The sequence below is a fragment of the Pipistrellus hanaki genome, assembly GCF_964339955.1.
Source record: "Pipistrellus hanaki genome assembly, chromosome: 18".
NCBI lineage: Eukaryota > Metazoa > Chordata > Mammalia > Chiroptera > Vespertilionidae > Pipistrellus > Pipistrellus hanaki.
In genome coordinates, this window is record NC_140520.1 from 9,972,873 (window position 1) to 9,986,964 (window position 14,092).

Here is a 14,092-nt window from a genome sequence, read left to right on the forward strand (position 1 = left end):
GGCTGTCTGCTCATCTGAGAATGGGAGAGATCCCAGCACCTGCCTCCCGCTGCTCCGAGGACGGCGTGGGGCAGCTTGTGATGGGAGGAGCCCGGTGCCTGGCATTTGAGAGGGGCTCGGAGTGCAGGTGATGGTCGTTAAGCTGAGAGCCAGGAACCTGAGTTGCGAGGATTTGTGGTCTCTGCACGATGTTCAGCAGCTCCTTTCACACGCAGGAGCCACGATGGATGGGGAGTGGGGGGCCGGGGAGTGGAGCAAGGCTGCAGTGGAATGGCCAGTCTGTGAGCGAAGCCTGACCCTCAGCCGGGCTCCAGCCCAAAGGACGGGGAAGGGAGTGAGGACTGTCTGAGTCTCTGCTGGCCTGCCCGCAGGGCCACCACCTGTTGGAGGTGCGCTATCACCCCCGTTTCCGGTGAGAAAAGTGAGGCTCAGACATGTTAGCCTCGTGGCTCACGCTTCACTTGGCGAATGCGCACCAGGCCTGGGACTTGCACGGAGTGTGGGACTTCCTTCCTGGGATTCCTGCCTCCCGGTGCCGCCACCAGCCCGTGCACTGACTTCTGAGTGTGAGAACCCACCCTGAGCGGAGTCTCCGTGAATGGAAAGCGCCCTCACCCTGCTAGCCAGAGTGAGCGATCGAACCCCTCCTCCCTGTTCACCCCAAAACCCACACTTCACACCTGCCAAGCCAGGCCCCCAAGAACAGGTCTGCGATGGTCCACGGTGAGGCTGCCGCCAGGGCTTTCTGGGGCCTGGTGTCCTGAACCCCTAGCTCCTGCCCCTTCCGTAAGCCTGTGCCTCCAGCTCTCTGCAGGGGCTGAGCCCCCCTGTCTTTCTCATAAGTCCCCTTTGCTTTGGTCCCCAGCTGGCCCCTGCCTCCCGCCTGGAGGAGCCTGGCCCAAAGCCACAGCTGGCCTGTGAGGACAGAGAGCCTCCAAGCTGCATGTGGCATACCAGACCCTGAGGCTCCATCGGTGCCCCCTCGGGGCCCTCCCGGGGCCCCACCCTGCTGTGGGCTCCTGAGGCCGATGAGAGGAAGGACGGACCTACCTCTAGGTCACCTGCACATTTACTCCTGGGCCTGAGCTGTCCCGAGCCCCTGGATGGTGGGACCGAGGCCCTGGCCCAGTCCTTTCTGGTGGCACCTCACAGGGTGCCACATAGGGTGCCATTAATGCCCGGACACAGCCGGGGAATCCGGGGGAGGGGCCGGGCCGAATGCTCCCTGGGCACAGCTCAGGAGCTCGGTGTCCCTCCCTTCAGGTCAGGCCTCCTTGTCACCATGTCCTCGGGTCAAAGGCAGCTGGGTCACTTCCTCCTTTGGGGTCACTCCTCCTCCATTTTGGTCTGACCAACCCCTCCACAGCCTGCAGCTCTTCAATGCCTTAAACAAAATAATTTTCCTTTTGTTTTCAAAATCTCATTTGGCTTTTTAAAATGTCCTCCACGCGAGGGTGCGTGTGGAAAGTCTGCAGGTAACTTCAGCCCCGGGATAGTCTCCCCTCCCCTTCCTCCCCCGTCTCCCCAGCTTCTCATCACACAGACCTGTAGACGCTGGGATGGCTTCTCTCCCCTCTCTCTCCTCGGGGACCCAAGTCTCTAGATCAGGGGTCCTCAAACTTTTTAAAGTGGGGGCCAGATCACGGTCCCTCAGAGAGCTGGAGGGCCGGACTATATGAACTACTAATTCCTACTGTAACACCTCGGCTGCGCTCACTGCCCAAAAAACCTGGCGGGCAGGATCAGACTCCTCTGTGGGCTGCATGTGGCCCTCGGGCCATAGTTTGAAGACCCCTGCCTAGGTGATCTCAACAAGTCCCAGCGGCTACCTGCTGATCAGCCAGATTCCTATCTGCAGCCCAGACTCCTGAACTGCGGGTTCCTGCGACCAACAGCGGACACTCCACACCCGCTCAGATGTCTGGGAGGAAGTGCAGGATCTCCCAACGGCGCCCCTCCTCAATCTCAAACGGGATGTGTTTCCTTTTCGCCTTGTTTGTTTCAGCCGATTCCTATCACAGCCGGCAACCCTGTCCTTCCCTGAATTTCAGTCAACTGCTTCTCCTCCAAACCCGGGAATCAGGACGGTTTGGATTCTCCTGCTCTCTCCCCGCCGCACCCTCCTGCCCCACCCCCAGCAGGCTCCTCTCCGAGTCCCAGCAGCTCCGGTACATACCTTGACTGGGAAACATTCCTGGCTCACCCATTGACCCTGGTCTCGCCCAGAGGACACTGGAGTATCATCGTTGGCTCTGTGTCTCCCGTGCCTCACAGGAGAGTCTTACCACATACATGTTCAATGAATGTTTCAAGAAAAGAAAAAAAAAAAGTGTCCAAAAGGACTCGAGCGGCATTGTATAAACAAGGATAGCTGTGAGTGGTGCTGGAAGGAGACCTGACTTGGGGAGGTGACGCACAACACAGGACACAGATGATATGTTACAGAACTGTATACCTGAAACCTATAGAGTCTTATTAACCAAAGTCACCCCGATAAACCCCATAAAAATAAAAAATAAAGTACCATAATTACAATTTGATTTTTAAATTCCACTAAGTATACTATGCCATAGTTATCAGCTAAAATTATTTGTGGGGTTCAAATCGGACTTTTTCTAGGTCCGGCTTCCGATATGAGATATTTTTCATCCTCTAATAACTTTTACCTGTTAGTTCAAAGTCCTTTCTAAGGGGAGGCCACATTTGGAAAGAAACGGAAGTCTTTTTAAGGCAATATTTGTCTTCTGTCTGGCAAACATTTCATCACTGACTTGGTTTCAATGGGGCATGAGCCCTGGATGGCAGAATCCTGTGCTGAGGTTACTGTAGGTCCCAGCAGGTCCTTAGTCACAGGCTTACCCTCTGTTAGTCAATGTCAGGGTGCAGCGAAATGTAAGTCAGAGATTTTACTACAACTCTAAAATAAAAGGGGGTGGGGTGGGGAGGGAGGGAGAGAGGGAGGGAGGGCTGGAGAGGGAGTGGGAGAAAAGGGAGGGAGAACAAGATTGATTGGTTAGCGCCCTCTGGTGGCACACATTTCTTACTGCTGAACTGTTTCAAAACACTACCCATGCTATTTCTGGGAGTCATCTAAAGTTTTGATAAGTATTTTCAGGGAAGTCCTGTAAACTCTTCCAAAATGACATCTCTCATCCCTTTTTTTCCTTGTAACCTATGGGCCATTTGGAAGATATGGAACCCAGACTTTCCGAAGGGAAAGCCACTGCAGGAATCTGGGCGGTGCCCCTGAGCCACGGACACTGGGTCTCTGGGCCTGAAAAGGACTGTGTGAGACTGTGTTTTTGCAGGTCTTTGTGAAGTGCCTGTCCCTTCTTGGGTTCAAGGCTAGTCCCATTCCCTCATTCCCAATGCTTCTTCAGGTATCTGTGCCTTGTCAAATAGCTCCTTTCTCCCTCCTCTTCAAGCTCTCCTTCCTCTTAAAATTCAGTTCACACGTCAGTTACTTGAAGAATCTACTCTGTGAGAAACCCCTACTCCTAATATGAATGCTATTTGCATGTTGTTGACCGTCTTTTTGTAACTCAGTGAAATAATAAAAATTTCAGGTACTGGCAGACAGAGGGAGGCCCAGATTTTATCAAATTACAGTCACTCGGGGATCCTTGTTCTCTTATCTGGACCTGCTTTAGTTGCTTCTGAAAAGGCAAGTCCACAATTAATTACATTCACAATGTCAGGTTCCTAGTTTAAAATTTTGATTAAGTTGAAATCCAGTGTGCCAGGAAGAAGTAGACCTGGAGGATTTAAACTGGCTGGTATTTCAGGTTTTACCACTACTTTGCTTGATGCTCCCTGAGTACAGGGTTTTAAATATCTGCATTTATAGGTTATGAACTACTATCTACAGTTTAGCTGTTTTCTATTCCTTAAGCACAGTCAGGTCAGATTTTAATGTGAGTGAGATCCAGTGATTTGGGTATTGTGGAGCTTGATGATCTCAGAGGTTGGACTAGACTAGGTCTTAGGAGATAACAGGCCCAGTAATACTATTCTAGTTTTCTTTGAGATGAAGTAAAAATTACCTTTAAGCCCGGTCTTCACCTTTCTATAACATCAAGGAACGTGACACGATCAGCCGAACCAGAGAATATATTCCCTGAATGTGGGAGACGGAAGACTGTCAGTTACTATAAGAGGCAAATGTGTTCTGTAATAGGAAGAAGATTGAACCTGTTGTCATCACTGGGTACAAATGAAGGATAAACAAAGACTTTTCACTTAAAGAACATCTTTATTGGATCTTTAATATACAATATTACCTTTAATTTATAAAAATCACATACAGAGGACATGACTGGAAATCAGTTCAGGAGCCGTCAGTGGGTACTGATTCAAAGAAATGACACTTACCCCACTCAAATAGTTTAAGGAAAATTCCATCAGTGAAAATTTGCGACTAGTGGGATTGAGCAATGGCATTTCAACTTCCCAATCCAGTAATTAAAACAGGGGATACTTTAATCCAACAAAAGCTAACTTCCAAATTTCCTAAAAAGTAACTTTCCCCAGGAGCTGAGCTTGTCTCCATGGAAGTTTCTGGTATGCAATCGGCAGTCCAATTCTGCAGTTGTTTAAAATCCTGTGTGTGGGTTCCCGTGTCACTCACTCCCTTTCACACTGAGCTGCTGTGGCCTGCATCGTGTGTTGGACTTAGAGAGGCAGCTCACTTACAATGTGTGCTCCCTGTCCCTCTGACTACAGGCTTCTCCTCTAGAATTTCCAAAACTTGTGAAATATTTGATAAACTTCTTAGTGAGACATCTATTAGCTCAGGATGATCGGTGCATTGCAGTGTACCTACTGGGAATAAGGTGCTGTCATTTCATGGGTTCTGCTGGGCTCACGCAAAGTTTAAAATGGATGACTTGTTCAACATGAAGTGTAAGGTTGAGACTGGGAGATACCCGAATTTAAGTCTGATGCCTACTGGCACTCTGAAATAATGCTATTGACTAGTGAAGGGCGTCAGGAGAGTTGTGCAGAGAAGGGAGCTATCCTTTGGCTACCACTTTTCAGATGCGGGCGGGTCTAGAAGGAGCAGGGGCAGGGCCCTTCTGCAGTCTAAAAGGGCAACAGTGGCTGCCAAGTGGCACATAATCCGTTTTCTGCTGCTGAACATTTTTCGAGACTGGATTCTGCAGCACAAAGGTCAGCGATCCCATCGTACAGTTGGAGGGCGAGAAGCACTCAGGCGGAGGGGTTCTGCAGCCCCAGTAATCCCGAGTCTTGGGCTGAACGAAGGTGAGTGAGCAGGCAGAACTTAGAGAGGATGACTATTTCGACACCACAGAAACACTTCACCCTACCTGGGGACCCTGGAAGTGTGGCCTGAAATACAAGGCAAGGCCAGCATAGTGGCTGCCAGCACACCCCAGAAACAAAAAGTGTGCCTCCCTCATGAGAGCTGCATCATGAAACCTGAAGAGACCCCAGAGGAGCATATCTATCTTCAAGACAACAAAATAGATAGCCTTAGGTTACACAAATACATACAATCTCACACATACACATCTTTTCGCTTTAAAAACGAATTACAGAACTCAAATATAAAGGAAAGATGCAATCAAATAGGACAGGGTCTTACACCAATTTAAACTCTGGGATTAACATTAATAACTGTGACCCGTGCGAAAAGTCCAGCCCTCCATGTTTCTCTAAATAAAGTTTTATTGGAACACTGCTATGCCCCTTCATTTACATACTGCCTATATCTCCTTTCCTGTTTCAGCTGCAGAATTGAGTAGCAGAGACAGAGACTGGATGGCTCACAAATAAATATTTGTTTAGACCTTTACAGAAAAGCTTGATAAGCCATAAGCCAAAAGGAACATCCCCATCATGACCTAAATGAGCCAAAGTAACAGGAAATCACTACCACCAATGTTCTTGAACCAGAATAAGTGCATTAAAATATCTCCAGACCATATTGGGTTATTCCAATATTCTGCTTAGAAGTTGTGCAGCCAAACTCAGTTAACAACTGTTTTTATTAGTTAACAAATACACAGTATTAAAAATCTCTCTGTGTATACTTGTATTTGTGTATAAATCTATGTAAAGAGTGGATAAGATATGAGCTGGCCAATTTGAGGGGAAAGAAACCTAATGAAAAATAAGATCTCAAAATACTATTATTGGGAACTATTGTTTGAAACTTAGAAATAGGTTAGTATATTTCTCTTTATATTTAACAGCATGGAACCACCAGGAGGACACACAACAGAGCAAAAACAATACACGACCGCAAGTTTTACCCATGAATTATATGCCAAAAATTTTGAATAAAAAATAAGCAGCATTTCTAGAAAACATTAATTTTTAATTATCTAATTAAAGTGATTTAGCAAAATAAGAATGTTTGCATTTATTTCCAAATATTTTAGTCCAAGTTGCATCAGACATCAAATATTCCTTTGACATTTTTCCAAGAAATGTTAGTTATTAACTTACAATTATAGCTATTGGGATTATATAGTAACACACTGTTTAAAATATAAACAACTTCCATTACTCTCCATTTCAGTGAGATATACAATGCAGCATTTTGCAACGTGATCCATGCTGGGAAACATTTGAAATGGTATGAACTCCTCCCACAGAGAATGCTCCTGGAGCCTCAAAGTGTTCTAATGCTGGAAAGGGCCTCGCATGCTGCTGGCACGCAGTGGGCACTGCCCGTCTGTTCATCATTCTCTCCCTCACCCATGCATTCACTCAGAGAAATCCAGGCTTAAGGAGACACTGCCCAATGAGAATGGCAAGCACAACCTTTTACCGGCATCCCTGTAGTTTTGACAAAGACTTTGGCAACAGAGAACAACGAAGATGACCAAAATTTCAAACTGCTAGGTTAAAATCTACCAAACAAGGCCTGGATCGCCCTAGCTGACACCACAGGAAATCAGGGTCAACCTTCCACAGAAGGAATGCATTCCCTCAGTACCCGCTTACACATCAACATCTGCTCAGGAACAGGAATGAGCTGGTGTCGAGAGACACACACCACACAGCCCGTGCCCACCGGGAAGGAAGACCCCTCTGCCTGAGGACTTACTTTTCTGCACTGGGTCTTCTTTTTGGTTAGGTCCACATTCTCTTGGCCTTAACAACTTTACCCTGGTTTGAACAAAAGGTGTGATTCTAAAACTGTAAAAAAAATAAATGTAGCCCTGGCCGGTCTGGCTCAGTGGATAGAGCGTTGGCCTGCGGACTGAGAGGTCCCAGGCCAAGGGCATGTAGCTTGGTTGCAGGCACATCCCCAGTAGGAGGTGTGCAAGAGGCAGCTGGTCGATGTTTCCCTCTCATCGATGTTTCTAACTCTCTCTCTCTCCCTTCCTCTCTGTAAGAGATTAATAAAATATATATATTATAAAAAAAAATAAAGGAATGTAGATGGTAGAGGGGTATTCCAACATGTGTTTTTGTTTTGTTTTGTTTTGTTTTTGGTGCCTACCTACTCTTTGAGGAGATACCTGGAAAAGAGCATTTCTAGGTTCTTTGCATAGGTTCTATACATGTAATGAATTATTTAACCGGTGTCAATTCAGAAATAGGCCTGCAAAATGCAAAGGACTATCAAGGACAGAAGGAAATAAAGAATACTCTTGGAAAGCAAGCAGAATATAGCTTAAGGACTGATCTCGGAGGAAATGATTTTAAAAATCCGTAACAAAAATCAAACATGACACTGGGCAAGTCATTTGCAGCTGACTTTAATTTAATCGCCTTTGGTATCCAGAGGAAAAACTGGACGCATTACCAGAAGCTCACAGTAGGGCAGGGGCGTGGTGAAGACCCTCCCACTGTCCTTCTCAGACTCTTTGCTTGTGCACTTCTTTGCCTTCCTTTACGCCCAGTCATTTGAGAAATACAACAGAGCACTTCAGGAGTGAGGGTTGTGTGTGATTCCTTAAGAACTTCCTGGGGAACCCGGAAGGGCCCCTTACTCTGAATTCTTCTGAACTAAGCAAGGAAGGGCTCCTGGCCATCTACACATTCTGGATCATTGTCAACTCAAGTTTTTAATTTTTTAGAACCAAATATTTTCTTTCCCGTTCTCTTCTTAAATAATAGTCATCTACCCTTCTCATTTAAAATCTTAATTTTCAAGTAGTAAAAGATATCACAATTTCAAAGTATGAGCTAAAACCAAACTCTCTTAAAGACTTAAATAATATATCTGGCTCCACATCCTTATTTTCTATGAATACTGGAAAACTTGGGAGTGGTTATCATTATTGATCATTTGCTGAAATGTGAAAACTATTTGTGGGATAAGATGATCACCCTTAGAAAATATTTAATTATATTAATTTGTAAATTTCCTCCCAATTTAAGTCTACATGCCCATGAAAGGCTAAAAAGAAGTATCAAAATAAGGGAATAGGCCTTCAGAATTCCAAGGAGGGATTCTTGCACATTGTTTCATGAAATCTGCAAATTCAGACTAGATATTAGAATAATTATACTACTCCCAACTTTTATTATCAATGGGAGCTGTTTATATTAAATATAAAGAAGAAAAAGTGTCCTGCACTAAGACATAAATTCAAGGGACAGAAAATGTATAAGCATTAGACATTTATCTTACAATATAGTTCTTGATAAAATTTAAGTTCTTTCCCCAAATATAAAGAAATAATTAATTTATTTAAAAAGAATTATCTTTGCAAAATCTATTGATGGCATGAGAAAATCCTTTAGCTCTATCCCAAATTCAGTGTAATATGATTAATTACATCTTACTTCTATTACTAAAAATTATTTTGCAGCTATTTTGGTTAACTCTTTGGGTTCCTTTAAATATCCTTGGAGAAAATAAAAGTTAAGTTTATTTTTACATAAGAATATTTTTGAAAAGCCCAGTCATCTGATGAGATAATAAAGGATCCCATGTCCCCATTTCAGATAGACTACTTAAGGACATTTTACTGTATGTATTTTGTTCTTGATTTAATAGGCTGGAAAAGTAATTTAGCTCACCAAGGAAATTCAGAGCTGCATAACAGTATAATGAATTTTGCCCAGCCACATAAATAAAGTTGTAAGTAGAGGGATTCTACTATGTTTATAATGGGGTTAAAATGTACTTGGTAGATTTGCTGGTTTGGAAAAATAGCCTACCAAAAAAACCAACACTTTCTCTTAGAACAGGTTTCAAGGCAACAAACTGGCATCTCCTCCACTTTTCGTCATGCTACCAACACGAGACTGAATGACATGCACCAAATTCCCAAGCCAGGCTCACAAGTAGTGGTCATGACAAACAGCTTCAATCATTCCATATGGAGACAAAGGCTTGAAGAATAATTCTTTGTAAGATCACACCCCAGAGAAAGTTAAAATTAACCAAGAAATTTCAGTGGAATGGATTGGGACTTGAAATGGTTGCCAGTCTGGTCATCCAACGGGGAACCCGAAAATCCAGACAAGGGTATTTCTGTTTCTTTTCCGAGTCTTCTTGCTGCTGATCCAGTTACACAGTTTTTTGGTTCTTGTTTATTTTAGTTCATTCCATTATTAAAAATGGAGAAAAGGGGGCTAAACAATGCGTAAATATTTGATTTGAAAGCTGCTCCACTTCGGGAGAAGACAAATGGAAACTGGTGCCACAGCCATCCCGGACTCCTGAAGACGCTCCACGCTCTGGCTTATTCTTAGGAAGTCAAGCCTCCAGGTTCCTGGACTCGAAAACCAGTATTCAGAGAGTAACTGGCTGCACTGTTGATGTGACCGTCTCGTTAAGAATCCAAGTATACCAGGTCTCCATCCTACACACACCGGAGTACGTTTTGGTCAGGTATAAAACGGAATTATTTCAAAGTTGAGATATCTACACGTTGAAAGTCTGTGGGGAGCGAGTCACATTTCACCCTGCCATGCTGACGCAGAGGTCCGGGTTTCCAGAAGCCCCTTTCCAGACTCCGCCGTAGGGTCCATGTAAACAAAACACAGGTGAGAATGGTCTTTCCGGAGCTGCTTTCATCGAACAGCAGGGTTTCCTGAAAGTGTGGTGTTGGCTAAATGCAACACGGGCAGAGGGTGAGCCTCTGTATTGAACACCCAGTGGTCTAAAGGTAAAAGGTCATCCCCGGAGAACAGCAGATACAAATACCTGAAAATAAAAGGAGCTCCAGTTAGAATTCCACAAGAACATCCCATGGTCCAGTTAGAATGGCACAGGACACCAGTAACTGCTGTGAGCAGCTTTCATGAAAAGCACACCAGAGGACAAACCCCGCCACTCATATGACATAAAGCAAAAACACTGTGTTCCAGAACTGCACGTAAGAAAACCGTGAGCTGCACAACCCGAGCTCTGAAATGAGAGGGCTAAGGACAAGTTCACGTACCTGTTTGAAGTACATAAAACAATGCTGTAAAATGGCATAAACAAACCACTTCATAATTTTCAGACATTCTTTTAAACATAACTTCCATCAATCAGTCATATGTTTTGGCAGCTTAGATAGCATAACTAGAAATCCATTACCTGACATTGGTAAATAAATACTGAAGTAAATAAGTACACTATTAGGACATAGCAAGAACTTTTATGCACTAATATATGAATAGTTTTTGCAGGTGCTGCCAACTATTTAATAGAGGTTCCAGAAAGATGAATGTATAGGAGGCTTAACAATTATTAATCTCTTTTCATGGGTAATAGCATTGTTTATAGGAAGGCGAGGATTCCTGACCTCTCCACGAAACGGGCAAGCCACAGTGGTCACTTAGAAATAAAACATGACAGATCTGGCACGCACAACGATTCTTACCTATCATGCTGGGCAAATTCCAATCTGAATTCTACTAGGGGGTCATGGAAGTGCACATAAAAAACAACTTATATAGAGTCAGGAAATCCGGGTTCTAACTCCTGACCTTAGTAGCAATTAGCTGGCCTTACGAGGCTTCAGTAGAGAACTCCTTTACAGTATTTTAGCTAAGATTTATTTTAAACATCGGGACTTTAATATTTTCTCTGCTTACTGTCACAGTTCAGGATGAGAGAGTAAAACACAAAGCTGACGTAAGCAGAGACTGCGTATGGACTTCTAACTGGTAAAGCTGGGAGTCACAGGCTTCAGCCCCACTCCGGGACCGGAGACCTGCCTGTCTGATGTGTTCACTGGCTGCAGGCAGACAGCAGAGCTGGGAGGCAGCCACAGAAGAGCTGTGCTGGGCCCGCTCACTGTGTCGAGAACAGAAGCATACCCTTGGGGTTCGTGTACACACACGTCTGGGATGCTATGGACGTACTTCAGGTAAACATAAATGCTATAAAAATCAACAAAATAACAAATGTGAAAGTTTTAGATAATAAAAGATGCCATCATTTTAAAATATATTTTTATTGATTTTTTTTTTTTTTAGAGAGAGGAAGGGAGAGGGAGAGAGAAACATCGATGTGAAAGTGAAACTTCCATGGGCTGCCTCCTGCATGTTCCCTGCCAGGTGCCCTGTCCCAGAATTAAACTCGACGATCAACCAACTGAATCACACTGGCCAGGGCAAGATGCTACCATGTTTCCCCGAAAATAAGACATCCTCCGAAAATAAGACCTAGCACATGGAAAGATAAGACATCCCCTGAAAATAAGACCTAGCGCAACTTTGGGAGAAAAAATTAATATAAGACACTGTCTTATTTTGGGGAAACGGTATTATTTTTTAAAAAGGACCTTCATACTACCATAGTGGGTTGAATAGTGCACCTCCCCATCCCCCAATTCATTTCCACCTAGAGCCCAAAAATGTAATCTTATTTTGAAATAGGGCCTCAAGGATCTGGAAATGAAATCCTTCTGAACTTAGATGGGCCCTAATTCCAAGGTCTTACACTTTTACAAGAGAAAGAGGGTGAGATTTGGAGCCACAGATACACAGGGAAGAGGTCACTTGAAGACAGATTGCAGCACTGCTGCCTGGTCCCAGGGTTTGGAGCAAGACTGACGCCTTCAGGCAGAGTCAAACAATGCATGGAGAGCAGAGGCTGACACAAGACTTAAATAACGTACAGTGTACACTTAAAAACTTATACCAAAGTCAATGTTTAAAATTAAAGTAACAGATAAAAAACTCTTTTTAACTTCAGATTATAAATTCAGAAGAGGATGTCAAGGCCGTGGTATACTATTACTAATTTAAATTTAAGATTTTTAACCCAGAGTTTAAAAATAGAACAATTGGAGAAGCATGATCTTTGCTGTGAAATTTGAGAAAAGTCTACAATCTAATTTAGCTACTAGACTACTAGGTACTCTTTTCTTCTAATAAAGATTTTTTTGAAACTGTACTTCAAGAATAGCGATAACACATTACGAATGACACTAACTGGATGGAGCCTGTAGGTATATAAAAAGGTGCTATTAAGTACTTCAGTTTCACTGGGTGTCTTGGTTACCTTCAGAGCTATTTTTAAATACTATTCACTTACATCTCTTTTAGTTTTCTCTTACATAAAGATGAGACACGTGCCCCAGCTGGTTTGGCTCAGGATAGAGCATTGGCCTGCGGACTAAGGGATTCTAGGTTCAATTCCAGTCAGGGCACATAGCGGGTTGTGGGCTCAATCCCCAGTAGGGGGAATGCAGGGGGCAGCTGATCAATGATTCTCTCATCATCATTGATGTTTCAAGTCTCTCTCTTCCTCTCCCTTCCTCTCTGAAATCAATAAAAAAAATAAAAAAATGAGACACCCAATGGAGGTGTTGCCAAAAGTCATCAACCGAGTGTTAAATGAACAGGAAACGTTTTCAGAAAGAGGTCAACCAAGTCTGAGGAGAAACATGTGTCTCTAGAGAAAAGGTAAGGCTGAAAGAACCCACCACCAAGTTAATGTACTCTTACTTAGTCCTCTGTTTATTTATTAAACAAGCTTTGATTACTCATTTATTCTTTTTCACAACTACCAATGGCAATGTTGGGCTTATTATGGATAGATGTTACAACTCTAAAAAGGCTTGCATTAAGGACTACAAAGAACTCATAAGAAAAAAAGTTTGAAAAATAACTTACTTAAAACTTCATTCATACTTCTACTATTTAAATAATGTCTTTGGAATTGACTGGCTAGGAATCAAATTAGATTGAAGATAATACTAAGTGGAAATTATATTCTAAAACAAGATGCATTAAAACATTTAATTATTAATCTCTTCAAAAGATCAGCCCCTCTCCAACTTTCCCCACATCTTCTGTCACATCTTAAAGTTGTTTTCTGGGGGGGAGGAGGGAGGATGAAAAAAGATGGGGAAAAAACATGGGCATATTATGGATTCAAATGCAAAATATGCACGCAGTTTTTAAAGATTAACTGAAGAAGGCAGACATTTCTGGTATGCTGGGATGGTTAGGCTTGTCCAGAGATATCAGGGAGCTAAGGGGAATTCATGCCCCTCTGCTTTTAGGGGTCAAATAAGGTAGGATGAATTGGGCTATTAGAGACAGGATTTAAACCACACAAACAATTAGGTTATCTGGCAAACAAACAGCCCAGAGGCAGGTGGTCACAAAGGTTGGTTAAGTCAGCAGTAGAACATTATCAGAGCTCCTTTTATTTTATTATTATTATTATTATTATTATTATTATTATTATTTTTGTAAGGGTTAATGGCAATACAAGAAATGCTTCCAGGTGCCAAAAGACCTTACCTCCCTTTAAGTTTTTTTGTTTTGTTTGTTTTGTTTTGTTTTTTTTCTGAGATCACAGCCTTGAGAAAACTTGTAATTATCCTTCTGATGTGTATGTAAATCTTTTTACAAGCAAAATAAACCTCTTACCAGTTTTACATCCAGAAACGCTTTCCTCCAAGGCCAGGGTGCTATGATTTGAAATGTTAACGTTTTAAGGAAGAGAGCACCCCAATCTTAGTCACTATGGGAGGGTAGTTTAGATGTCTTTCTCAAAGCTGTAATTAAAATGAATTATTTTTCCTTTGGATATAGGTAATTAACTAACAGGGATGACCACCCCAGTGACCATGTGAATTTAGAATAAGCTGTGTACAGCAAGTGGTGCTGTGGAGAGTATTCTTATCACCTACCATCAGCACAGGTACCTACTGGA

At 43.3% G+C, this 14,092-nt stretch overlaps 1 protein-coding gene across 2 annotated transcripts in view; it reads right to left on the reverse strand.

Moving 5' to 3' along the window:
* Positions 1–4,232: 4,232 nt before the first annotated feature.
* Positions 4,233–14,092, reverse strand: part of MAN1A2 (mannosidase alpha class 1A member 2) — a 61,572-nt gene continuing 51,712 nt past the window's right edge. For both annotated transcript variants that reach the window (XM_084866396.1, XM_084866397.1), the window contains exon 13: positions 4,233–10,135. In XM_084866396.1, the coding sequence (XP_084722522.1) occupies positions 10,003–10,135 (133 nt within the window). In that variant the 3' untranslated portion in view covers positions 4,233–10,002. The remainder of the gene's footprint in view (positions 10,136–14,092) is intronic.